This window comes from Capsicum annuum, chromosome 6 (assembly GCF_002878395.1).
Source record: "Capsicum annuum cultivar UCD-10X-F1 chromosome 6, UCD10Xv1.1, whole genome shotgun sequence".
NCBI lineage: Eukaryota > Viridiplantae > Streptophyta > Magnoliopsida > Solanales > Solanaceae > Capsicum > Capsicum annuum.
This window is the reverse complement of record NC_061116.1, coordinates 217300491-217326960: the sequence shown is the minus strand read 5'-3', so window position 1 is coordinate 217326960 and position 26470 is coordinate 217300491. Positions and strand designations below refer to the sequence as shown.

Below are 26470 nucleotides of genomic sequence, written 5' to 3'. Positions count from 1 at the left end.
TTTTATTAGAGGGGGAACTTTTGCAGGACTTGGGAGAACTTCAAAAGTAGTATAGTCTGCATTATTAAAGCTCTTAAAATCATTGCTCATCTATCCAAAATTTAGTCCCAACAAAGCTAAATTATGTTACAAATGTGAGTGAGTGAGAAAGCAAGTCTCTAACAACAAAATAGGCAAGCATCTTAAAAGGCAAAGCTCAGCCAACTGATCAAGAATATATTCTGGGCAACAAATTCTGTATACTCGCGCCATAAGTAAACAATGGCTTCAAATGGGAAACTTATGTGATTGATGCCAAATCCTTCGGGGAGCAAATTCCGGAGTGTTAGCACCATATAACAGATCAACGCTTGACCCATTGGTAGCTCTTTCTTGCTTTTGCTTTACCAGGCTTTTTCCTCTCCACAACTCTCGAGTCCCTTGTCAAGTAACCACCTGCAAAGTTGATGATACGCAGCAACTCGCATATATTAGGGATCCAAAAGCAAGTGGGAACTTTTAAAATTGAAGGAATAAAGTTAAACGAGAGAAATATTGAAGTTCTCCCAACCGACAAAAAGCAAATGGATGGATGGGAATTATATTTGGTTTGGTTTGATTTTAATAATTAAGAAAATCAACTAAATTGGCATGGTTTTGGTTAATCGACCCAAACTGAACCATGAACACCTCTAGTCGCAAGTATTACCTTCTCTCAGCGGAGGCCGCAACTCTGGGTCCCAATTCTGCAATGCCCTGCTGATGCCCAACTGAATTGCACCAACTTGACCTGATTTTAGCATATCAGTTATACAAAACCACATAAACAATTACAAGGCAAATGGTTGAGAGCTTAAAAGAACATCAACTTAAAGATAAAATAAAGAACACTTTACACACATTTGAGGGTTGGGAAGAAAGTAGTTCACAGTTCTACCTAACCCTGGAATATAAAGTACAGTAGTTCTTTTTTGCTTTTTCTTAGGCATACATAAGCCAAAGCCCAATCAACATAAGGCAGAAGAAAATTTTATGGCTCCCCCTAAACGTCTATCTAAACGATATGAGAGCAATAATCACCATACAATAATTATAAGTCTTTGCAAATTTTTTTTTGAGGATCAAGTCTGCGCAATATTCCAAACAATCTTGTCTTTCAACAGCTTGCCGGAGCACACACGATACCCCTACTAGTACAGATGACAGAGTGAAGTTTATAGAAACTAGAAAGGAAAACCTCTCTAAAAGAAATCATGCTGGAAGTACTTAAGCAGTCTGTTAGAATCCTTGCAGAATTTTAAATTCTAGAATGTGTAATTATAGTATGTAGCTTAATTTACTCTTATTGTAATTACGTTTTGATTTCCTTTCCTTTTTAAGACAGGTAACGCAGTTATTTAAACCTCAATAGATTGAGAGAATAATGAAGCCAAGCTCTCTCCTATTTCCTGATCTGCTTCATAGAGTCTTTATAATTACTAGTTCAGGTATTGCTCTCAAAAGTAACGTCGTACTATTCACCAAACTAGATGAAGTTAATATAAAGTTAATCTAGAAAGTACTCTCCAGAAAAGAAAAAAAACTCAAAAAAAGGGGCAGCCCGGTGCACTAAAGCTCCGGTCGAAACAAAAATATGCTCTATTTCAAAAACAAAACAGATTCATATAGCAGCCTATAGTGGAACAAAGTATAACCACATGCAGACCTTTGCCTCTGAAGGCGAACTTTGAAAGTGAAACCAAATGTAGACCTTTGCCTCTGAAGGGAACTTTGAAAGTACACTATACCGGAAATTCTTTTCTGGGAAGTGGTTTGGACTCTGACAAAGGACTCATGTGAAGGGTAGAGGTTAGTGCTATTAGTACCCCGTATTTTGCCATTCTGTAACGGCTTAAATATGAGCTCAACCCAGCTTTGAGCCATATTATTATATCACTTACCTTACATGTTTAAATACGCGGAGGTTGGGTCGATTATTACAAAATGGTTGTTATTTGCCATCCCTACTAGACAGCCTGATTGCTAAGATCCATCATAAACTTATGTCACAACAGTAGAAGTTTAGAGTCTAAAGATTGAGTGGTGAAAACAAAGCTTATGCAATTTTATATAGATAGCCAGAATTCACCAGATACATTATGCAAGTTTTCAAATGCAGAAACAAAAAGGTGCAAAAAACTAATTGTCCACAAGCTATCTTTATAATTTATATAAGAATAGTAACACAATTCGCAAGATCCAGGACTACCAAAAGAACAGTATTTGATAAGCACATCACCCGAGAAAGAGAAAGTTAAAAGAGCAAAGGATGCAGTTTATCTTAAACAAATTGGCAAAGGCGCATGGAATTGGGTACAGCTCTTCAGTAGAAAGAATTGATGGAGTCAGGTCACTGGCTAATATCTGAATTGACTGAAGGATTGACACCATTGTTAGCAAAAACGAAAAGCGCAAAAAAGCTCTAAGTGAAGGATTGACACCTTCTCTTTGGCCGCAAAAACTAGTAAAGAGGACAAAAAGATGTACGTCTAAGAACCAATACCATAGTTTATTTCAAAGGCAGAAGTGATGAAGAAGTTCCAATTTAGCAAAAAGGAGATGTCGCTGCCTTGCATGAGCAGTTCCAGTTCGCATGGGAAACCTAACAAATTTACATTAACTGTGCCTAAGGAACCTGCACTTGAGACAGCATAACGTGTCCGTCCAACTACAATTAAAGTTCAGCTGAGCTTGAGGAAGAAATTATGGCTAAAATTCACAAGTGTAAGGCTCGCCTAGACGCCCACTGAACAAAAAGATCTTGGAAGCTCCAAATCCACCACATTACCTAAAAGTATACCACAACTTCCATAACGTAAAGAATTTCATTTTGAGACAATGGCCAAGGCCAATCAGATTGTTGAAACATCTTCAATCTTATCGATGGGATCTACAAAGAGTCATCAACGGAAGCCAAATCTTACAGCTCCTAAATCACCTGTTCTGCAGATGTATGGGTCCCACAGATCAAAAGTTCTGAAGCACTTGAAAAAGGACTTTAAAAAATCCTGAAGTTCCAGGCGAGGCCTTTTTTGTTTGTTTGAAACTGGTAACAGTGTATATTTCATATATTAGTACTTTCAGCAAGGCGAGGCCTTTGAATAATAAGATGTTGAGAATAAAGGAGATCGGGGAATGTTCTGCAACACAAAGTAGCAGGTGACAGTGCCTCAAGAATTTCATTTTGACACAGATGAATCATGAAAGGATTTTCATCTCCTGCTAACGTTACTGACCTCTTTGACAAGCTTTCTCTGCAAAACCTAGAAATGAAAAGACTGTACTCGGAAACACCAGAGCAAATCCTTTTCATCTCTGTACAGAGGAAAGAGAAGCAGAGGAATAGAGGAAACTGTTCACCGAAATTTCTACAGGAACAGATTGAAGAAGAGAGGTCAAGGGTTCCCAAAGCAACTCCATATCCTTACACAACTGATTACCCTGTGATTCCACCAAAACCAGAACCAAACCATTGTACCAAACCAAAACCTTTCCAACCGGAGAGTCCGGTCAGGCATGGAAGGGAGATGTAGAGGCAGTTGGAAGAATGGCAAAGATTGGAGAAGGAAGAAGCAATTGTCAATTGATGAGGACTTTTAGAGCGCAACCAGCCTTGGTCGAGGGTCCAATTCCAGTTCTTGAGAAAGTACATAAGCCCCTCACTCTAGTTCAGGATTTTAACCTACAGGTAGATCAACGTGCAGCAGATAGAGCGGAGTTTGATAAGAAGATACATGGAAGAAGCAGATAGAGCTGAGTTGATAAGGAGAAAGAACTGATGTACCAAAGATACAGGGAGGAAGCAGAATCTGCAAGAATGATGGAGGAAGAGATGGCCATCAAACAACTACGGAGAACTTTGGTACCTCATGCAAGACCTGTGCCTAAATTTGGTCATCCTTTCCTGCCACAAATGTCATCCAAACAAATGACAAGGCCGAGATCCCCCAAGCGGCTGATTCTTAAAAGGCAAGAAAGGAGAAAAATGCTGTGTCTCTATGCTGCAGTTTCTAGTCCTGCCTCCCAGATGAGGTGAAAATATATTTAATCGGTCCAAAAAATGAGAGACACTGTTCAAGAATCCTTAAACTCTCCATGGAGAAATGAAATGGTTGGAGTCAATGTGTGTTTATCTGTAAAATGTGCACTTTGTGAACAAAGAATTCAGCAACCATGAGGTAAAAGCCTAATAGTTAAAAGGACAGTATGATTCATAACATACTGTTCAAATTTCCTATATTTTCCCTAAGTAGCACACTGAAATTTATGTCAAGAAAAAATATGGCTCTGACTCCCACATATAAAACAGGTTGTCCTGATGCAGTTGTCGAAACTACGCACTTGCCAAACCTCCTCTTTTGCATCTCCTTGTTTGATTGTTGTTCTAGACTGTGCACAGTAAGATATAAGCAAGCGAACTTCATAAAGGAAATGAGTAAGATGTCATATTCTTAAATATAAATTGGCAGCAACTTTTATCAGATTAGAGGGTGGAAAAAAGAAATTATTGGTAAAGTTACTGATGAATGCAACCCATCAGCATGCTTAATGCTGCTTACCTGACACACCCCCTCCTTTTACAGTACATCTCACGTCCCACAAGCCCAATGTCTTAGTTTCAGTAAAAGGTCGAAGAAGAAAAGCTCGGTGATCAAGCATTGGGAAGTATACATCAAACTCTTCGTCATTCACCGTAAATTTACCACCACCTCGTTCAACCCAAACACGGGCTATACTACACTTCCTCCTTCCTGTCCCATAAGCCCTTCCCTTTTCATCTACTTGTTTGACTCGCGCCTTGGCTACTTCCTCCTGTTTTTGGCGCTCTATATCAGCTCTGCTTGACTTCCTAGTATTCTTTTGATAACGCATTTCTTCGATTTCACTCAAAGGAGGAAGTCCTTGAATGCCATCCAGGTCTCTCAGCACAAGCAAACTGTCCATCATTTCTTCCGTGATTCCAGATGCCGCTATTAGATCACCAAATGCACGATTAGGACCTGGAACCAAAGCACTTTGTTAAGAAAACTCGCAGAAAATGATTAAGGAATAATTGTTGCAATGAGAGGAGGTGCAGTATCAAGTTTTGCATAACCTGTAGGAGTGGCATGATATATCACATTTGGCAAGCCAGGAATAAAAAGGTGCATTCAGGGAAAACTATGAACTCTGAGATTGTAACAGCACAAATCAAGAGAGAGTTTAGTTTAAGAATAGCAGTCATATCTGGTACAAAAAAGGCCACTAGAGTTAGCTTTTGGCTTCAGAGATTTCATTGTAATTAGTCTGTCGGAGGCTTAAACTACATGAAATTTTGATTCAAGGTTGATCATGAGTTTAGGCGCTCTTTAGATGTAATTGTTCTTGGTGGGTTAATGGTAATATTTACAGTTGTTACCAAAAAAAACTTCCCCAGAGATATGATTCCTCAAAATCTCTAATCTTTAGAGATTGAAATGTACTTGATGGAGATAATTTTTTATTGTCAATTTATCATAACACAACTCACCTAATCACGAAGTAGCTAAAAAGCCTATAACATGCGTCAAGAAATATCAAGTTTTCCAAACATCAAAGCACAAATGGAGTCTAAAATTTATTACTTCAAATCAAAAGAAAACTGGATTAAAGTCATAAGATTATACACTAAAACTTGATTAATACAAGGATAGGAGCTATGATCAAGCTGGTCATACAGTAAGTGCCACTTGGTTTCGGAAATTGTTGTCAAGTTTTGGAAAGTTTAAGATGTTTCCCATTAGCATGACAATTTGAGAATGTAACTCAACTGTCCCATAAAACTTAAAGAATGATTTGAGTTGAAAACTCAAATTTGTAATGTTACTAATACCAATAGGTCAAAGCCTGTTTAGGTAATACTCTCCAGCCTTGAAAAATATCAGACAGCAATTAGCACCTACAGAAGACTTAGGTTTCCTAACTAGTCTCCTACTTCATCTCAAATTATATACTCTAGAAAGCATGACAGTTTAGCTTGGTTATTTGCTACTCAATAGGCACTTAACACAAAAGTTTAGGAACAAATCATAAAGGTGCATTTCCACAGTGCTTTTTAGATTAAGGGTGTGTTCGGTATGAAGGAAAGCAACAACACCAACAACAAACCCAGTATATTCCCACGTTGTGGGATCTGGGGAGGGTAGAGTGTACGCAGTCCATACCACTACCTCTAAAGAAGTAGAGAGGCTGTTTCCGATAGACCCCCGGCTCAAGAAAAAGGACAGTATATATAGAAAAAACATCAAATGCATGGAACCTGATAAAATAACATAGGTATGACATCCATCAAAAATATTGAACACTGCCAAACAAGGACACCAAAGCCCTCCTACCTACTGCCTACGACTCAACCACACCCCTTAGCCCTCTATCCTAATGTTTTTCCTCCATACCTTCCTATCCTGGATCATATCCTCAGTCAGCTGTAACTGCTCCATGTCACGTTTAATCACTTCCCTTCAGTATTTCTTCGGTCTACCCCTACCCTGCTTGAAACCGTCCAAGGCCAACCTCTCACACCTACGAACCGGAGCATCCGTGCCTCTCCTCATCACATGGCCAAACCATCTCAACCTAACTTCCCACATTTTATCCTCCACCGACACAACTCCCACCTTCTCCCGAATACTCTCATTCCTAACCCTGTCAGCCCTTGTAAAACCACACATCCAACGCAACATCCTCATTTCCTCCACCTTCAACTTTTGAATATGAGAATTCTTAACCTTCTTCGGTATGAAGGAAAACATTTTCCGGAAAATAAGGAAAACGACTTCCCTAATGAAAGTAGGTAAAACAAGCTCCACTAGTGATATTCTACATTGATTGTGTCTTCCCTGTCCTCCAACATACCTCATCTTTTACTCCCACCCCTTTAGTCCTCATTCCCACCACGCCACACCCCTACCTCCCATTGTATTGACTAAATTATATACAAATGCTTATAAGATAATATATCATGCTTACCTACTAAACGCAAGAAAATAAGTAAGAAACCCACTTATTTTCCAAGAAATCATTTTCCTTCATACCGAACACACCTTAAGAGTATAGCTGAAAAGTCGACACCTTTTCAAGAAAAATGAGCTGAAAAGAATCCAAATTACCTTCGGAGAGCATGACAGCTTAGACTAATCACCGCTCAACAGGTAGTACTAAAATGAGGCAAAATAAGAATTCACAACCAAACTATAAAACACAAATCTTTTACAATAAGCTAAAAACTACTTTTAAGAAGTATAAAGCATAAATATTTTGCACCTTCAAGGGTAAAACAATGTGTAATAAGCTAAAAACTACCTTTAAGAACCTCCTTAAGAGCTTGTTCTTCCACATCAAGCAACTTTTTCTCCTGAAGTTTAGCTTCCTCATCTTCAAACCCCTTAATTTCGGTTTCTACCTTAAGCACTTCCCCAACATCAACATTAAACACTGGCTCTCCTTCCCCTTCAACATCAAAACTCCAAGGTTTATACCCTTCAGCTGTCGCCCAAATCTCCTCCCCATCACCAGCACCCTTCTCTTCCTTAAACACATCAGTGTTTTCTTCTTCTTCTTCTTTACCCCACGGCACATCATCATCATCAAGAACCTGTTTTCCTATTCCCTCGACAGTTTCTCCCGAGTCTTGTTGGTTGAACACTGACTTTTCAGTTTCTGAAGACAGTTTCCAGAAATCTTTGCCATTGTTGTTGTTGTGTGTGGAGAAGTAATTGGAGTTGTTGTTGGGGGAGAAGAATGGTATTGGGAGAATGGGTTTAGGGTTTAAGAAGTGGGTTTTGGAGGGGAGTTGGATTAAGAGACGGAGATGGGAGGAAGATTTGGATATGAAACGAGAGAGCATTGTGATTTCTGAAAGTAACAGACAAGGAGAAGCCCTTTACAAGGGAGAAATGAGTGGGAGGACCGGCCGGTTTTCCTTTTTTGATGACAACAACAAGATACAATATTAACCTGGGTTAAAGCTTGGGGTTAACCAAACAAATCTGGAATTATATATTGTGTGTTGGTTTAGAAAAAAAAGGCTTAAGTTGTATAAATTAAGTGGCAATTAGATTAGCATGTTATATGGAGCACGGTATTGATCAGTCAAAAACTCTAAAATTTAAAAGATAAAAAGATGGTAGAGATGAAGATGTTGTGATGGATGTAGGGATTATTAAGAGCGATAGAAATAAAAATAAGGATAAGTTAGAGTGATTTTGGTGGAAGATGAGATGAGGGAAGTTAGTTTGAGATGACTTTGTTTGTGTTATTATATGTTGTTTTGTTGCTACATGTTGTTTCTTACTCTTATATTACGTAGTATTTTAGATCAAATATGTTTTGAAGTGAGGATTGTGAAGTTGTTCGAAACAAGACTAAATATATCTTAAAAAATTAAGAATATATCAGAAATAATCTCGATATAATTCTACCCCACTTTTGAGACAGTGCTGCTATAAAATACATATATTCTATCCCCCAAACTTCAGTTCGTGAACACAACAGATATATTATTGTAGTATCAGATTTTAAAATTCATATGTAACAATGAAAAATCTGTTCTTCTTCTTCTGTAACAATTGAATTTTATGTTATTTTCCCTTTTATCCATGCTTTTCATATGCAAATATTTTAAAAAAAAAAAAAAAAAAACTTTTTTGCTACCTTTTTACTATTTTTTTTTTATAGATTTATCTATTAAATTGATTGTGTGAAATTACATAATAATAAAAAACAATACAATTTATTCAAACATCAAATTCATTAGAATAATATAATACTTCATTCGTCTTATTTTATGTGTCATCATTTTCTTTTATCTATCCCCAAAAAGATATCATATTCTTTTATTTGATAATTATTTAATGACATTATTTCTATTTCATTCTTATTGAATCCCATCTATTAAGAAAGATAATTTAAAGGTAAATATTAAAGAAACTTTTAAAAGAATAATTTTATAAACTTTACAAAATCATTATTTACTTTTAAAATTTTGTGTCCGATCAAAAAGTGACACATAAAATAAAACGGAGAAAGTATAATATAATATATACTCTGTAATATAATATATAGCTATTTATAAATTTTTTCCATATCAAAACTCAAACTTAATAATTCCACCTCGACTCAAATCTGGTAGCCAAATCTTTACTTTAGGATAGAAATGTCAAAATGAATTCAAATTGAGCTAACTCGCCCAATTTGCTCATTTCTTTATGGATTGAATTCAAGATAATTTACTACTAGGATAAAATCTCAATCCATCAATTCCCAATTCATTTTTTAAATTGGGTTCAAACGAGATCCAATTCAATCTCTACTTCAACCAATTTAACAAAAAAATAATTTTCTTAATGAAAGTAACAAAAACAAGTGACAATATGTACTCATACTTTCAAATCGCCACCTCACTTTACCCCACCCTTGCCCCGCTCCCACTACACCCCCAACTTATTCCACTCCACCTCATTTTCATTAAATAAATTATTTTTATTTCTTAAAAAAAAAATATAATTTTTTTCCCCATCCCATTTCATGCCCCTCTCTACCTCGAACCCCCACCCCTACAAAATATTTTTTAACATTTTTTTTTTTTAAAAAACTTTTCTTACCCCCGATCAAATTCCTCCCCCCCCCTTCCCAGCACAAAACCCCTTACTCCCACCCCCTTCCCCCTCCCCCCAAAAAAAAATAAATATTTTTTTGTAAAAAATAAATTTCTTTTTCTTTTTTTAAAAAAACTACTACTCAACTCCATCCCTTTCCTACACCTACCCCCAAAATTCTTTTTTTTTTTTTAAAAAAAAAATCTTACCCCAATCCCATCACCCCTTAAAACCTCCCATCCCCCCATCATACTCTTCCGCAAAAAATAGTACTCCTTCCATTTCATAATAAATAAATTGTTAGATTTTGATATGCAGATTAAAAAAAAAATATTAAAGTAATAAATTTAATATAACTTTCTATTTTTACCTAAAAAAAAAAGTTGTCCTTGATAATACCTTTTCAAAGTTAATTAGTTGTTAAATCATAAGGATAAATTTGAAAAAAAATTCGACAATTCACTTATTTTGAAACATCAATAAATACCCCAACAATTTACTTATTTCAAAATGGAGAGAGTAATATTTTTTTAAAAAATAGCTTTTTTTAAAAATATAAATTTTTTATCTCAACCCCCATTTTAAACCCTATTCCTCCCACCCCACTTAACCCTCGACTTCCTACCCCACAGCCCTTCCCACAAAAATATTTTTTTATTTTTAAAAAATAATTTTACCCTACCCCCACTCCCTCTGTATTCACCCATTCAGCTTTCTAATTTTATTTAAATTTATTTTTTTGAATTGGATTTACAAGAAATAAATATTACATAAATTAATAATTTTTAAATTAAGTGATATAAATTGGATGGATCAGGATCCAATTTAATTTTTAGCTTATTTCAATTTAAAATAAATTTGAGTGAACAACACTCAATTTAATATCAAATTCAACTTATTTAATATCTTTCAATCTCAAATGTCATTTGAGACCCTGATTTGGGTGCGTGATGTGACAAAAGGAATTTAAATATCAATTGAGGTACTATTTTTATTAAACTAAATTTACACAATTTGGCTCCAAGAATCAAGAAAGCCGGAAACTATGGTTTGGTGTTAATCAAAATGTTCCTGTGTGTTGTCAGAAACACAACACTTGTTGGAATTCATACAATTTCCTCCGCCAAAATGCCAAGTTCAGTCAAACAAGAACCCCCCTCTGAGAAAAACCCAGGTCAGCCAAACATCAAAGATTCTATTTTTCAAAACATTCCTTGTTAATAATACCCTTTTGAATGACTTCTTGAAAGCTGTTGCACATATGCATTGAATAATGAAAAGTGGTAATTTTTTTTGAGGGTGGGGCGGGGTGGGGGGAGTTTCAGTAATATTGTAAGTTTTGTGTTCAGCTTCTGATAGTCCGGAGCCGTGGGGTTTATATATTACATTGTTTGTATAGGGTTAAAATTGTTATTTTTATATCTATTTACATATAGTTGATGTTGAAGGCCTTTCAGCTTCTTCGTGCGCTTACTTTTTATATTTGAATTGAACCCCTTAGTAACAATAATGACTCCATCACTGTGTTATGATGGCTCAGGTGGAAGCTCAGTTCCTGAACTTCGTGTTTTCGTCCGGAAAAAGAGAGTTAAAAAGACTCTGGAAGTCATTGCCAAAGAGGTCAAGGAAGAATCTTCTGGCAGAAATGTATGGTCTTCCTATATCTTTATTACTTTTGTTTTGAAATGGTTGTAATTACATTTACCTCGCCTGGATCCTACTTTTCGTTATAGTTTTGTAAATTTATCCTTCAGATAGCTACCGTGTGGCATTTGTAATGATTCAATGTATGCAAATATTGTATTCATCAAACAGTACAGTGCAATATGGTACATTCTGAAATGATATGTAACAACCATCCAAACAAGTTGTAAGTGCATTGATTGAGGGAATAGACTTTTCAGCACTTTTAGCATCCAAACTCAAACAGTCTGGTAGTGCGTCTAACAACGTGATTAAAATCTTGACCATCTCAAAATACTTCTTTGCTTTGACCATTTGAGGGTTTTAAGATAATTTGATCATTTGGCTTTTCAGCGACATAAACGAAAGAGGACTTTCTGTTTTTTTTTTTTTTTTTTTCTTGGCTTTGCAGCTTGTTGGACTGCCTGATATAGAGGATTTTGCCTATTCAAAGGACATTACACGTTCCCAGTCAAGTAAGTCTCAAGTCTTTATTTTGACTCCATAACTTTTCTTATCACCATCAATACATTGACAATTATTTGCCTAGACATCTGAAATTTCCCCTTTTTCAGCTTGTCTGCCAAGCAGACATGGGCAATGACTGCCCAAACCTTCTTGCTATATTAGCAGCTTGCTATCCTTTAACTTGCTTCTTTTGTGTCCTTGTGCGCAAGAAGTAGGGTTTTAACCTCCCGCTATCTTAAAGAAACCACAACACCTATTACCTTGCTAGGCTTGATTATTGCTGGACTTCATATTTTTGCCTACCCCATTCCATGTTAGTGCCCTTTCTCTTTTCATGGTTTTATGATGCTTGAATGGTATAGAACTCTGTCACAGTTACAAGCTTTCAGTCACCTGTGCAGCTCTGCTATTTTATGTTCCTGTCCATCAGCATTTAGACTTCCCAATTCCTTGTTTTTCATCCATTTTGCCTATCATTGTTTACTTTGTGCAGCACATGCCAAAACTCTTCGTTTGACAGGAGAAAAATCTCTATCCCAGTCGACACAAACAGGTAAATGAGGTAATCTGGAGGTTCCCATTATTGTTTATGAAGTTGGAAAATAATTTGATACATTTTTAGCTTGTCTTTTCCTATATACATGTTTATGCTGATGAGATTTGGATGACAGGGGTAAGAGAAGTAGATTTAACCTAAGTTGCACGGTCTCTTCACTTTTGATGCCGCACCCGTGTCGGATTCTCCAAAAATACATTACTTTTGGAGGATCTAACGCGCACCTAGAGACTTTTTGAAGAGTCCGAGCAACATAGGGGTTAACTGCCAAGAATTGTGCAAATGAGATTTAGGCGGTAATGTGAATATGCACTTAAAGAAAAAGAACAAACTTGCCACCTAAGGGATAAGTATTAAACCTGTGAGATGTCCTTTGTCCACTTAACCAAAGGTTCAAAAGATCGTACTAGCATATCTGAAATCTGAAAAGGAGAACCACCTCAAATCTTCTTTCCTTCATGTCACTGCAAAGTGTTTTTATTTTTTATTTTTTGATGTAACAAACCTCCATCTCTAGTATGAAAAATTTAAACAGATCTTACCTCTAACCTAATATCGCATTCACAAAATATAAACCTGAAAATCTTGTGCTTCTCTTGAAACAAAACTCACAAATCCCTTAAACTTGAAAACCCAACTAGACATGTATATAGATTACCAAATAGCTTTCTGGTAAATCAAAAGCTTAATTCTGGATAGCTAAAACCGGGAAACTGTTTCGTGGCCAACTAGCTTGACAAATCTGCTGGTCTATGACTATAACTTTTAGCGGAAGATTCCAATTCATTGCTTCAGTTATTCAGAACTGAAGTCCTCAATCAACACTAAAAAAATGTAGCATTAAGGTTTAAGTTTTTCTTTCATAATATATGAAGATATAATTTTTGTACTGCCAAAGTGAATGAAGAAGAAAAAAGGAAGAGTTCCTTGCTTCAGTTCATCTTTCTAGACACTCTTAGGTGACGAGATATAGCCCTTAGTTTAGAATTAATGAGATTTATTTGATGCTTTATTAGAGTTCAGTTTATTATCTTACTGTGGTTTGCTGATGCGAGGTTTCTTTTTGGTTTTATATCTTAATGTAGTTAGTTTAAAATAAATGGACTTGGAGCACCTTTTGTCCATTATGTTGAGCCAATGGGCACTTTGTCTTGTTTAATCATATCACTAAGCTAAGGTCTGTTGAAGGACAGAAATCAAAGGCTTCAGTCTATCTGATCCACTACAGCCACCTTCAAACTGGGAAAAAGTCCTTGAAGGAATCCGCAAGATGAGATCTGCAGAAGATGCACCTGTAGACTCCATGGGTTGTGAAAAAGCCGGCAGTTTTCTTCCTGCCAAGGTGATAATTTTTTTGCATTATTAAACTCAAAAGCATATTTATGATGGTGGGACGAATTCCAGGATTCAAATCTCTGGGGTTTGAGAGTGAAAAGGGTAGGTAATTGTTGGGTAAGAAAGCTTACAATCTCAGCAAGGGTTCAGTAATGGTTTGGGGGGAAGTCAACACTTCAACAAATTTTGTAAAAAGACTGTATGTGACTCCCAGACCCTTGAACAATATACTTAGGATTAGATGTGATTACTACTGACCAAAATGATGACTCAAAAGAAGAAACTATGTTTACACCACCAACGAGGATAGCAACAATGTTACTCTCTAGATATAAGGCTGAAAAGGACATGGAGAAGAGTAAAAAGGAAGTTACATCGGAAAGGATATGTTGGAGGCTTTCTTTCATGTGAGTTGCGGCATTAGCAGCCTCTGGCCTCCTTTTGACTAACTAGTACCAGAACTTCAGGGGTCACATATACCATGGAACTAAACTCAAGGAGTGTAGTCAGTAGTGTAGCTCCCTAAACAGAGAGGTGCATAATTTCAGCAATTTAGGGACTATCCATGTCTATTACCACAGTAAAGGAGTTATGTAACTCTGAAAAAGGACAGACAAAAACATTTGTCGTGAAAGTAGTTAAAGCGAAACATACTGTTGATGGATGTTATTTTCTTAGTATTGTCACTAAGGTTAGGTCACCAACTAATATCTTTCTAATTAAGTGTTGCTTAGTTTAGGAAGGTATTATAATCAACCTATTTTTCAGTTGAAGATGCTTAGATGTTTTTGACATTTAATTCTTCTAGTTGTCGATTGTGAATGGGTATTACATCCATTCAAGTTTAACAGATTGTATTTCTTGTTGACCCTTTGGTGGAGAACGCTTAAACAATTAATGACTTCTGGATGCTCCATATTGATTTTTGATGAAGTGGATGCTCCATCTTGACTTTGTTGCTAATTTTGACACTTGTATGCTTTTATCAGGAAAGAAGATTTGCAGTCCTTGTATCATCACTCCTGTCAAGCCAGACCAAAGATCAAGTTAATCATGGCAAGTTCTGAAGTTGCTAATCTTCTAATTTGAAAGTTCTTGTACAGACTCTATACTCAATTTTTATTATAATTTGCTTTGCTTTTCAACTCGAAGTTGCTAATGCTAATTATACTTTGCCTAACGTCTCAATTTGATTCTGTCTAAGATACTTCGTTTCTACTCTTATTATATCTTAGTATTCACAATTTGGTCGTTGTCTTTGTCCTGGTCTTTATCCTCTAAATTTCAGAATTCCTGACTTTCGTTTTTGCATTTCTGAATTTTATTTTAAGAGTCTCCAATTCTCCTCTGGTTATGACAATAAAGCGCTGCTGATATCCCCATGAACTTGTATGGTGAACTTTTCTCTCAGATGCCTATTTGTACTTGTCTCTCGGAACTCATGTCCAAAAATGAGATACATGATTTATGAGTTGAAAGTGCTAAATTATCATGTGTTCTCATTACTACATCATGTTTTCGTAGACCTAAGACCCTGGTTCCAATAATCTGGAATAAATGCAGGGCACAGATTCTGTTATTTTATTTGTACTCATTGAGGACTTATTACCCACAGGAGCTATCCAGCGTCTCCTTCAAAATGGCTTGCTTGCTGCAGATGCCATTGACTCAGCAAATGAAGAAACAATCAAGAGTTTGATATATCCAGTATGTCTTCTTTTATGCCAGTTACTTGGATGCTATAATGTTTCGATTAGACCCGGATTAGCTGAAATGCAAGAAACAATTAAGAACATTAAGCACTGTCCTTTAATCAACATGTTTGAGAGTTTTCTGAGCATTGTTTGGTTATGCATCCACACTGTTTCCCTTTCAGGTGGGGTTTTACACGCGAAAGGCTAGCAACCTGAAAAAAGTAGCAAAAATTTGTCTTTCAAAATACGATGGGGACATCCCTAGTTCTCTTGAAGAATTGCTTCTGCTCCCAGGAATTGGCCCTAAGATGGCTCATCTAGTAAGGAAGTTATGTTTTTCTCTTTTCTCTATTTCCTTTTCATCCTCACGTGTAAGCTAGTTGGATGTATATTCCTTTAGGTTATGAATGTTGCATGGGAAAATGTTCAAGGAATATGTGTAGATACTCATGTGCATCGTATTTCAAATCGGCTTGGATGGGTATCACGTCCCGGAACAAAGCAGGTACTCTTGATTTCCATCTAACAACGAGGCCACGTCTGATGTGTCAGGAGTGTGTCATTCTAGTTTGATGGATGCTATTGTTTTCCAATTTTAAACTAAAATTTCATAATTGTCGAGGAAAGCATAAAAATATATGGAAGTCATTGGTGAAAAGAAAATCGAAGCAACTCTAAACTTCTGCCCTGCTTTAGCTTTCAAAATAATAATGGGTTACCTTTTCAATAGCAAAATTATGGTGTGGGGTTGACTTTTCAGCACTCTGTTACCATTCTGGGTAATAGTAATTATGGCACAATAACATTTTTAGGCCTAGTGTAGGAATTAAATATATTTGAGAAACAGCTGTAGTTCTCCTAATGTTTGACAAATCATACTCCAGGGAAGATGGAGAAGTTTAGTTCATTCAGCATTACAATTGAATGCAAGTTACAACAAATTCGATCAATTATGGCATGATGCTAGAAGATTTGAATTGTTCGACTTGCAATTGCTTATGTAATGCAAAATAAGAAAGGTGGAGTTAGCACCCGTGGATGTGGCCTAGTGGTCAATGAAGTGAAAGGAGAACCACAAGGTCTTAGTTCCAAATATCAGCGCGCAAAATAACACTAGGTGATTTCTTCATATCTGCCTAAGCCTTGAAGGAAAAGTTACCCGATACATGTGTTGGTGAAAGGTAGCTGATGAAATAGACGAGGTGCGCAAGCTAGTTGGGATGCCATTATCATTAAAAAGAAATGGTGGCTCTAATTCAAGATTTGATCTTGCTAATACCAGAAGTATATAATTAAATGGTTAGGTCCAGAATCAGGAAGTAGAAGCATGTGGAGACTAAAATAATGGTGGCTATGAATTTGTCATGATCAATTAGTGGAGAGAGAAATGTAATTGTCAGTTAGGGCCTGCTTTTTCTAGCAATTAGAATTGGATGCTTGTTATGAAGCCTCATTTTTTCCTGTTTGACAGTTTAAGGCTGATCTGTTGGATAACATACTATGACAACAACAACAACAACCACATACCCAGTGTATTCCCACAAGAGTGGGGTCTGGAGAGGGTAAGATGTACGCAGTCCATACCGCTACTTCCGAGGAAGTAGAAAGGCTGTTTCCGATAGACCCCCGGCTCAAAGTAGAGAACAGTAAACAAAGGGATGGAAAACATAACAGAAAATTAGGAATAAGAAATAATAAAATAGACACCAGAGAAATATGAAATACGAGACAAACAAGAAATAATTATTTTCTTTAAAACATACAGCCAAAGCAAGAGATCACATTTCCTCTTGCTGATGCTATTAGCCTATTACCAGTTCAAGGTACTTCACAATGCATATTTTCCATACGCCGTGATGTGGAGTTATGCTGACATTAAATTATCAAATACTAACTTTAGCCAAAACTATTATATTGACTTCCTTCAAATGAGAAGTATACATAATAAATGCTAGACCACAAAATACTGCCAACTCAAGAGTACAGATCTAACTTGGGCTCCCTTACTCCAAAGACCAATTTTTCCCCAATACATAAACTACCGTATTTAGCAAACCTCATTTCATTTGTCAAAAGGTTTCATTTAAGAAGTGTGGTGCATCAAAAGATCAGAGAAAGCAAGTATATTAGATTTTCCCCATCTATACATAGAAAAACTCATCCATAAGATGGTTAATCAAACAACACTAAAATTTTGGATGACTCTATCCAATACCAATTAGAGCCAACTTGATACCCAAGCAACGTTCTTACAGCAAAAATGTGTGAGAGACAGCTAGATTACCTTCCTGAAAATACCTCCGATTTTGGATAACTGATTATGATACGCTCACACTTATATATACACAAAGGTCAATCCACTGTTACGGTTGGAAACCATAAGTTGCTAGTCACTACTCAGAAGATGTAAAAGTATAGCTGGCAAAATTATAGATGGTCTATATTTTTATTTTTATTTTGAAAGTGGTAACTGTAATTATGATGGTCAATATGCTTACCTCACAAAGTTGAACATGAGATTCGATAGATTTTCTGTAAGCATCCATTGCTCCATACTATGAAAAAGTGGAAAACCCATTGGAGAATAATCCTGTTAAATTACTGCATTGTCCTTGGTGTACAGCAAGGAGCACGTGCTCCAGCTGGAAAATTTGTTTTCCTTAACCTGGCTGTCCTTCATTAACACCAATGTAACTTGGCAAAATAATTGAATGCTTCCAAACTGAAGGTACCTTATAAAATGGTATCTAAGGATCTATAAATTCTCTAATCATCATGCTGTACTACGTTGTTTAATTTTTTACTTGCTTGCTCTTGTTAGAAAACGAGAACCCCTGAGGAGACTAGGGAGTCCTTGCAACTTTGGCTTCCAAAGGAAGAATGGGTGCCAATCAATCCTCTCTTGGTATGTCCCTGATCTATTTTTTTTGCATGCATAAATTATAGTTACTTGTATTCAAAACTGGTAGAGATTCTTGAATGGTTCTTTTCATTGCGAAGAGCATTATGCATGAATTCTGGAGTGTCTGATCATCATATGTAGTTATAGAACCCATCAGCATGGGATGCACATATTCTTTGGGTGGGGAAATAAAACAAGGGTTCTGGCTCATAAAACATAAAACGATGTGTCTGACAAAGGAACTTATCTTAAAAGCTCGAAAGGATGAACATATTTACTTGAATTGATTCCACACTAGTGTGATGTTAAGAAACTGACCATCTCAAGAATCTCACACCATCTGAATCAAGAAGATATTTAGATGGTTGCACCTATTAGCTTCTACATATTAAACCGCTTCTGTTTTATGTTCTCCTGTGAATCATTTTTTACTTTGTTGCGTAGTTTACTTTAGTTTCATTGATCTTAAAAACAGGTTGGGTTTGGTCAGACCATATGTACTCCCTTGAGACCACGTTGTGCAATCTGTGCGGTAAGTGATCTCTGCCCATCCGCATTCAAAGAGGCGGCAAGCCCATCTTCCACACCCAAAAAGTGACATTTGATGGAATTTCAACAAGTTTTGCAGTGAGGGTGCAGTTTTCTCTGTCATTTCTCCCATAACATTGTCATTTGTAACTCCAACAATAGACAACTTCTGTGCTTTTAGCTCATATTTTATTTCGACCATATAAATATCCGTGCTTTTTCTTTCTGTTTGATGGGCTGGAAAGAAAAAGGCTATTGGTTTTGTTTGGTGGGAGCATGTGGATAAGTTGAAAAACTGGTAATACATATTGTAACATTAGACATCGAACGAGGTAGTAAGATCATGTTTTTGGTTTGATATCAAGGGAGAGTTATTCCAAGCTATCAATTTTTTGGATTGATACTATTTGCCTCTTCAAATTCTGGATGAACAATTTATTCCAAATGTAAGTCCACTCAGCATTTCCTTTTTTCTTTATCCATTGTGGAGACCTGGAGAGTGAGTATGGAAGGGCTAAATTAGAGAACTTTGATGAGGCCCATTAATTTTGTTTTGATCATTTGCACTTTTGCGTATTTGTGGTCTTTAATTTTTGCTCCTCAAAGCAAATAACATTTTCGTGTGGCATAAAGTTTACATTTTCACATCATAATATCCCACAAGTTGTGCAAGAATGAGTGAAAAAACTTATAATTCGCCTACTTCATTGCACCCAACATGCTTGTTGCTCATGAACCATGCTGATTTAATAACTACTTGGATTCAAACTGGTTTAAACAAACTTTTATGACGGTTGGAAATTATTTTTCTCTTACATACATTCTTTTCAACCTTCATAATAGCTGTTTCAACTAGTTTGCATCCACACAATTATTAGTCAGTCGGGATATTGTCCATAGACGTGCAAAAGAATTCTCAGGTTCATTTTGTAAAAATTTTCAAGATTTACTTCGACGTGGCAGTAAATTACATATGTTACCAGCCTTCCTCCAAGAGTATTTGAGTCGCCAAAAGTATCAATAAGCTATGCATCCAAACTTACAAAACATAGCAGGGCTGAAACTCTGGCCAGTACCAGAAAGTTATCGAAAATGACCTCTCTTGAGAAGCACAATATTATCAACCATAGTTTCACCTTAAATGCACGTCTGTATATTCGTACAACATCAGTGCAATATTCTCACAAGTCATTATTGCATGCTTAAGTTAGCCAACCTATCTGTATTCTGACACTGAGCTGATTGAACAGGAGTAGTGCTTTTGCGCCAATTCCAATATTTTACTCTCGTTGGATCAGCATGTTCCAAGATGGAACTGATTCTCTTTGTCAATGCTAAATCTGGTGAGCATGACTCTGGCGTGAGAACATCTATTGCACTTCTCAATTCTTGGCTTGGTTCAAAACCATGACAGAGAAGATCTAACAATAAGCTCAGAGCATGCACATGACTATTTTTGGAGGTTAAGACGTCCAAAAGTACTGATGCTGCTTGAGAATCCTCAACCAAAGATTGTGTATCATTCTTGTAAAGACCACGAAGATACCTCCAAGGACTTTCATTCTCTGGACTAGCTCTGATGGCTTGAACTGTGTATTTCACTTCTGATTCCCTCATTGCCGCTAGGCCCCCTAGTAGTGGTGATCGTGTCACGACAAAGTATCTCTACAAGAAACAAAGTTAGGAGCTAACATTCACAAAGGATTTTACCCTTTTTACAATTTAAAGCAACAAGCATAAAACATCTTTTTATATAAAACAAGCATAAAAGATTTGTTAGACGTAAGCTCCTTGAAAATATCAGCGAATGCTGACATTATTTAGTCGATTTAAAATAATTAAATGAAAAAAGAACAAAACTTTTGTAGGTAATTGCTGCTCGGGAGTAAAATGAGAATGAACAGTCAGACAGACGCATCACTACTGCCATTAAGATACATTGAGCTTCTTGTGTATTTCTCCTAGCTTCTGTATAACAAGCAAACACGGTAATGAGTTTCATGGATACTTGTTTATTCTTGTTAATTGTTTTCAGGCATAGTTTTAACACACCTCCAAGGGAATTGACAGATGCTTCTTGTTTGAAGATCTCTTTGTTTTATACCTTTTGATTTTGTCAGCTGAGGACATCTTGTCGCTCTCTGTAATTTCATTTACTATAAAATAATAATTTCTTCTCATTAAAAAAAATCAATTATTACCTGATTCCAAGCAGAATTATTGTAAATATCATCTTCAAGGAGTTGTTGACAGTAGGCAAGCTCATCTTCCCATCCGCCAAGTGCTTGAAGGACCCACTGCATAAATAGGAAAAAAGATCAATATGCTGGTTTGCTAATGAGATAAAGAAGCAAATACTAGTCCAATATTATAAAGGCAGGATTCATGATCATCTTTCGCAGGTACCGGGTTAGATCACAGAGCTGTAAGATTCTCCCCAGAATAGATAAAACTAATTACTCCCTTTGTTTATCGAACTTCTGTTGTCTTGGTTTGACTGGAAATGAACTTTGAGGTATAATTGAAATCGTATAGTAACTGAAGAAGCAGGCCCACAAGGGGAGATTACGGAAAATTTTTGATTGGTACATCCATATTGTTTATGCTTTTATAGGTAGTGTTGTTAAGCGTTCACTCAAAGTGCTTAACAATCAGCTATGTACAGTGCTTGTCTAATGCTTTGTCTTGCTTAAGTGACACTATAATGCAAGCACCAAGGCAGCCACCTCTGGCTCATGGTGACACTGTTCAATATGTGTAGCTTTTAAACTGATATATTAATTGACAATTCCACGGATACCTGCTACCTCCCACAAACAAAGGTTTTGGTACCTGATAACTGTATCACCAAGGTTTAAGCACATCGGAAAAAATTAATGGGATTTGAACCCTAGTCCCCAAGATTTGCATTCACTTCATTGATCACTATCTCTTTGCCCCCCTCTTTAGTCAATGCTTTGGCCTTCGTCTCTATGGGCTTTGAATTTGGATAGATCCAGGGGGCCTTCTTGCGTGGACTTGGGCTTGCTTACTGGCTTCGCTGAGGATACTAGGACAATACCCTTGGGTGAAGGAATAGAAAACTAATTTTACCCCCAAATCAAAAACTTAAAACTGTACTTTTGCATCTGAAACGAAAATTTAAATGAATATTGAAATTTATTTAATTTTTACTTCATATAGGTTTTCAATTGAAATTTTTTACATTCTTTTCTTATTGTTCATGCTTATGCTAAGTTTTTCTTGCATTAATACATTTTCATCATTTGCACTTTTTTATATTAAAGCCCATGTTTTTATTGGGCCTTTTTAAAGTTATTTCGCCTTTGACAACATTGTAACAGGGAAAAATATAATTAGGATTAATTACATGAAAGATGTTTATTAAGCAACAAAAGAAGCAAGAAGCCAAAGAAAATGTAATGAATTGGCATGTGTGGATCCTAACATTTAATATGATCCTAAGTCACCCTACTTTGACTTCAGTATTTTGTCAATTCTACCGAGAATCTGGCTCAATTCATGAACTTGAATAATCTAAAACATGATTTTAGCACCATGAGATACAACTCATGCAAATGAACTTTTCCAGAAGAGGCAATGGCATTAACTTTTCGAAACAAGAGAACAGGGCTAGCAAGACAACCTGCCGATGGGACCAAGCATGATAATTCTTTGCATCCTGAGAAAATATTTTCTTGGTGAATTCTAGCTCATTTGTCACAGCATCAGCTCCCAGCTTCTCAGCAAGCCACCGTCTATGATGCCTGTAAATTTCTATAATGAAGAATTTCGACCATCGTGCGCATATTTACAATTAGATACAAATAAAGAATTCAACAGATCAAGATTAATTATGGAGGGAAAACTTCTCTTTTCTGTTAAGGCTATAATGGAGTCGAGTATAATATGCAGACACATAGATACTGAAAAGGGTAAAAGGAAGTCGTACAAAATCTCTAAATACAACAACAACAAACCCAGTGTATTCCCACAAAATGGGGTCTGGGGAGGGAAGAATGTACGCAGTCCATACCGCTACCTCCAAAGAAGCAGAGAGGTTGTTTCCGATAGACCCCCAGCTCAAGATAGAGAATAGTAAGCAAAAGCGTAATGCACCATTAAGCATGGTGGGTGGCATAACATAAAAGGAATAAGACATACTAAAAATAAAATAGAAATCAGAGCAATACGAAATAAGATAAATAAGCGCAATATGTACAAAATCTCTAAATACTCTAAAAAAAACTCCTACCAAATACTGAGACATGGAAAACATGCAAGTGTACATTAGGTCGCAAGAATTTATGTTAAAGAAGTGAAAAATGTGGAACAACTCAAAATTGAAAAAGACAATTAACACGGGAGAATGGTACTTTCCACAAATTAACCTAAAAAAAAATTGAAAAATAAAAATAAAATCTAACTCAAGGTTAACCTCAGAAAGGAAATAGTTATGAGCCTTGGTTGGCTAACAAGGTGAAACCATATTAAGAGCAAGAGTAATAAGTCAAGGTCAAGCCAAGCTCTATAATCCCTATGTAGTTTAGCATACAAAATTGCCAAAGAATACTCATTTCATCCACTGCAAGATAAGTGAGTTTAATAATCTTTAACAACCAGATTTCCCTTGTCAATGAGTTCTCCTAGTTCCAATTGTTGTCTACAAAATTTGGACTTCTCATGATGACGGTTTCCGCAGAAAGCAGTTTCACTTCACTGACAGAGTTTACACAGTGATATTTCTCTGAAACATTATTTAATCCAGGACTATAAATTAGGTATGTTTCACAAAAATCTACAATTTCTTTGAAGCATTTGCATCTCATAGAAAAGATGCATGCAGCACCTTGTCTCTCAGCCCAATGAAGCTTGCTGCTGTGCCAGAACCATTAATTTTCATTTCTAAAATTATTGGACTCCAGGGCACTAACTTAAAATGACCAATTCCACCACTAATTCATAATTTCCCTCCCTCTAGCACATGATGGACAATCAGAACTCGGTGATCAAGTGTCTCTGCATATTGATTTTTTGATTTATATGTTATTATGCTGTATCTGTTCGTTGAAAGCTCACCTACTGTCTAATCCTCTCAGTTTATAGCAGCTTCCCACATATTATATCTATTAACCGTGGATTCGCGATATCAGTCACTTGTCAACAAGTATTTACTTTACAATAACCTTTATTTTAGCAGGAACCTATGTGTAATTTTCAACTTACCATATTTGATAATTTTTGGAGTTATCCCCAGCAATGCGATCAACAAACTTCAATTCTTCATGTAAATCAACAGCCAGTGCCTCCAGTACAACACGCCTGAATTGCCATACCTAAACATGAAAAATTAATCATTAACTAACAACTCTGAAGTACAATATAGTCCAGAAAACAACATCTATCCCTGCTCACAACAAAACAAGCTACGGGTTCATCCAAATCAAGCTTCACAGTTAAACACGGAAACATTTTTATAGGATCTTAAATCAGTGCCCGATCCACTGTGAGTTCTACATAACCCAAGCTTCGGGCCTGAACCATTATATGCATGTCACTAGCGTGCAGCATATATGTGTGCGTTCACACGTATATGTGAAAAACTAATACTGAAAACCCAAAGAACTACAGTTCCTGGATCGAACCATATATACATCTGTCTCACTAAGAGAGTGTGTGCGTGTGTGTATACTCTGTGCGCGCGCGCGTGCGTGTGAAAGAAAAAGGCATAGATAGACTAACACTCTGTTAGGATGGCTGTTATGCATTGTTTCATAATGTATCATATTGTATTGTGTCGACTTGTATCGTACTGTATTGTTTTAATGAATACAGTATTTGGATAGATTGTATTGTTATCCGTCGTTACATAATCTGGCACATCAATAATTTGAAAGATAAACCTACTAGAAAAGTAGGGTACAAGCGTAGGGCTACTATAAAATGGTAGGATAAAGGATAAAATAGGATTACTAAATAATAAGTAAAGGTAAAAGGAGAAAAAATTTAAGGTAACGACGTGGTCCTGCCAAATCGGTGGTTACATAAAATGGGACTTTTCTTCGTTACCTAACGATGGAACTTAATGATACGATACAATATAATTTAAGCAACAAGCAAAACAAACATGGTATTTAAACTAACAATACAATACCATGGATAACAACCATCCAAACACACTGTAAGATATACAGCTAAAATGTTATGGTTGTAAAGCTTCCTAGAGCCTAAATGAAGTATACGGATAACGAATTCCAATCCAATTAGCTCACAACTTACTTATGAAGTTCAAATTAAAACTCTACACCAACTGTACAATTTTTCCATTTTTACACACGAAAATTCCAATCAACTACCAAAATAATTCCACTAAACTTCCAACACACTGCTTTCAGCAAACCAAAACGAGAAAACTGAAAAAGGAAATCACTGAATAGTTACAGACTTACAGAATAATTCCCAGCGTTTAGCTGAATAGCTTCAGCAGTAAGCTAAAATGCTATGGTTCTAAAGCTTCCTAGAGCCTCAGTGAAGTATACCACCGATAACGAATTCAAATCCAAACTTCTATATTAAGTTCAAATTAAAACTCTACACCAGTTGCACAGTTCTTCCACTTTTATACGCGAAAATTCCAATTATATACCAAAATAATCCCACTAACCTTCCAACACCCTGCATTCTGCAAACTAAAATGAGAAAACTGAAAAAGGAGATCACTGAATAGTTACAGACTTACAGTATAGTCTCCAGGGTTTAACTGAACAGCTTCACCAGTAAGCTAAAATGTTATGGTTCTAAAGCTTCCTAGAGACTCCAAACTTCCATATTAAGTTCAATTAAAACTCTGCACCAGTTGCACAGTTTTTCCATTTTTATACACGAAAATTCCAATTATATAGCAAAATAAGCTAAAATGTTATGGTTGTACAGCTTCCTAGAGCCTCAATGAAGTAAACCGATAACAAATTCAAATCCAAACTTCCATATTAAGTTCAAATTAAAACTCTACACCAGTTGCACAGTTTTTCCATTTTTATGCACGAAAGTTCCAATTATACACCAAAATAATTCCACTCAACTTCCCAAATAATGGGAAAACAGAAAACGGAGATCAGTGAATAGTTAGAGACATACAGTGTAATTTCCAGGGTTTAGTTGAATAGCTTCAGCAGTAAGCTGTAGGGAACGAGGAGACCGTTCATTGGCTAAGTATATTGCTCGGAAATAGTCCATGGTTTCCGAGAAGTCTTCTGTGTAAGCTATGGGGACCACCGGGCAGGGCCCGTCGTCTTGTGGAACGGGCTTTACATCGGCCCAATCGGGCCTTTCCTTGAACGGAATTCGCGTTCGGCTTTCTTCATCAGAGTCCATTTGGATTGCCGCCGGGGTTCAAGGGTGTTTCAATTAGTACAGCTCCCTCCTTTGATTTTCACTTGATAATTTACTAAAAATAGTTAATTTTAATTTATATTTTCAATTTATACTAGTTTTGTCGTTATTAAGAGTGTGTTTGGCACAAAGGAAAACATTTTTGAGAAAATAATGTTTTTTAGTTTTCTCATATTTTGTTGGCGAATATGTTTTGGAAAATATTTTTCCAAATAACTTATTTTTCTTAAATCTAAGAAAATGACTTCCCTTCAAAAAATATAGAAAATACTTTTCAAAA

General features: G+C 36.3%; 3 protein-coding genes across 4 annotated transcripts; 1 reads left to right on the top strand and 2 right to left on the bottom strand.

Annotated features, from left to right (window-relative positions):
- Window positions 1-35: 35 nt before the first annotated feature.
- LOC107875740 (30S ribosomal protein S9, mitochondrial) lies at window positions 36-8042 on the bottom strand. The gene is made up of 4 exons (XM_016722562.2): window positions 7339-8042; window positions 4578-5018; window positions 689-769; window positions 36-435 (listed from the first exon to the last, which is right to left on the bottom strand). Exons 1-4 carry the CDS (start codon window positions 7880-7882, stop codon window positions 344-346), a joined length of 1158 nt encoding a protein of 385 aa, XP_016578048.1. The 5' UTR covers window positions 7883-8042; the 3' UTR covers window positions 36-343.
- A 2281-nt stretch (window positions 8043-10323) lies between these two features.
- Window positions 10324-19182, top strand: LOC107875742 (endonuclease III homolog 1, chloroplastic). 2 transcript variants are annotated; one of them, XM_016722565.2, is made up of 12 exons: window positions 10461-10614; window positions 10718-10806; window positions 11173-11279; window positions 11728-11791; window positions 12277-12336; window positions 13533-13681; window positions 14664-14730; window positions 15290-15381; window positions 15551-15688; window positions 15769-15873; window positions 18190-18273; window positions 18746-19182. In XM_016722565.2, the coding sequence occupies exons 2-12, from the start codon at window positions 10761-10763 to the stop codon at window positions 18866-18868; spliced, it is 1035 nt and encodes a 344-aa protein (XP_016578051.1). In that variant the 5' UTR covers window positions 10461-10614; window positions 10718-10760; the 3' UTR covers window positions 18869-19182. The 2 variants fall into 2 exon arrangements, with proteins under 2 accessions (XP_016578050.1, XP_016578051.1); XM_016722564.2 differs by having other exon boundaries at window positions 10324-10806.
- Window positions 19183-19701: 519 nt separating this feature from the next.
- Window positions 19702-26260, bottom strand: LOC107875743 (protein farnesyltransferase/geranylgeranyltransferase type-1 subunit alpha). Its single transcript, XM_016722566.2, has 5 exons — window positions 25936-26260; window positions 24025-24134; window positions 22445-22565; window positions 21000-21095; window positions 19702-20463 (listed from the first exon to the last, which is right to left on the bottom strand). Exons 1-5 carry the CDS (start codon window positions 26170-26172, stop codon window positions 19990-19992), a joined length of 1038 nt encoding a protein of 345 aa, XP_016578052.2. The 5' UTR covers window positions 26173-26260; the 3' UTR covers window positions 19702-19989.
- Window positions 26261-26470: the final 210 nt, after the last annotated feature.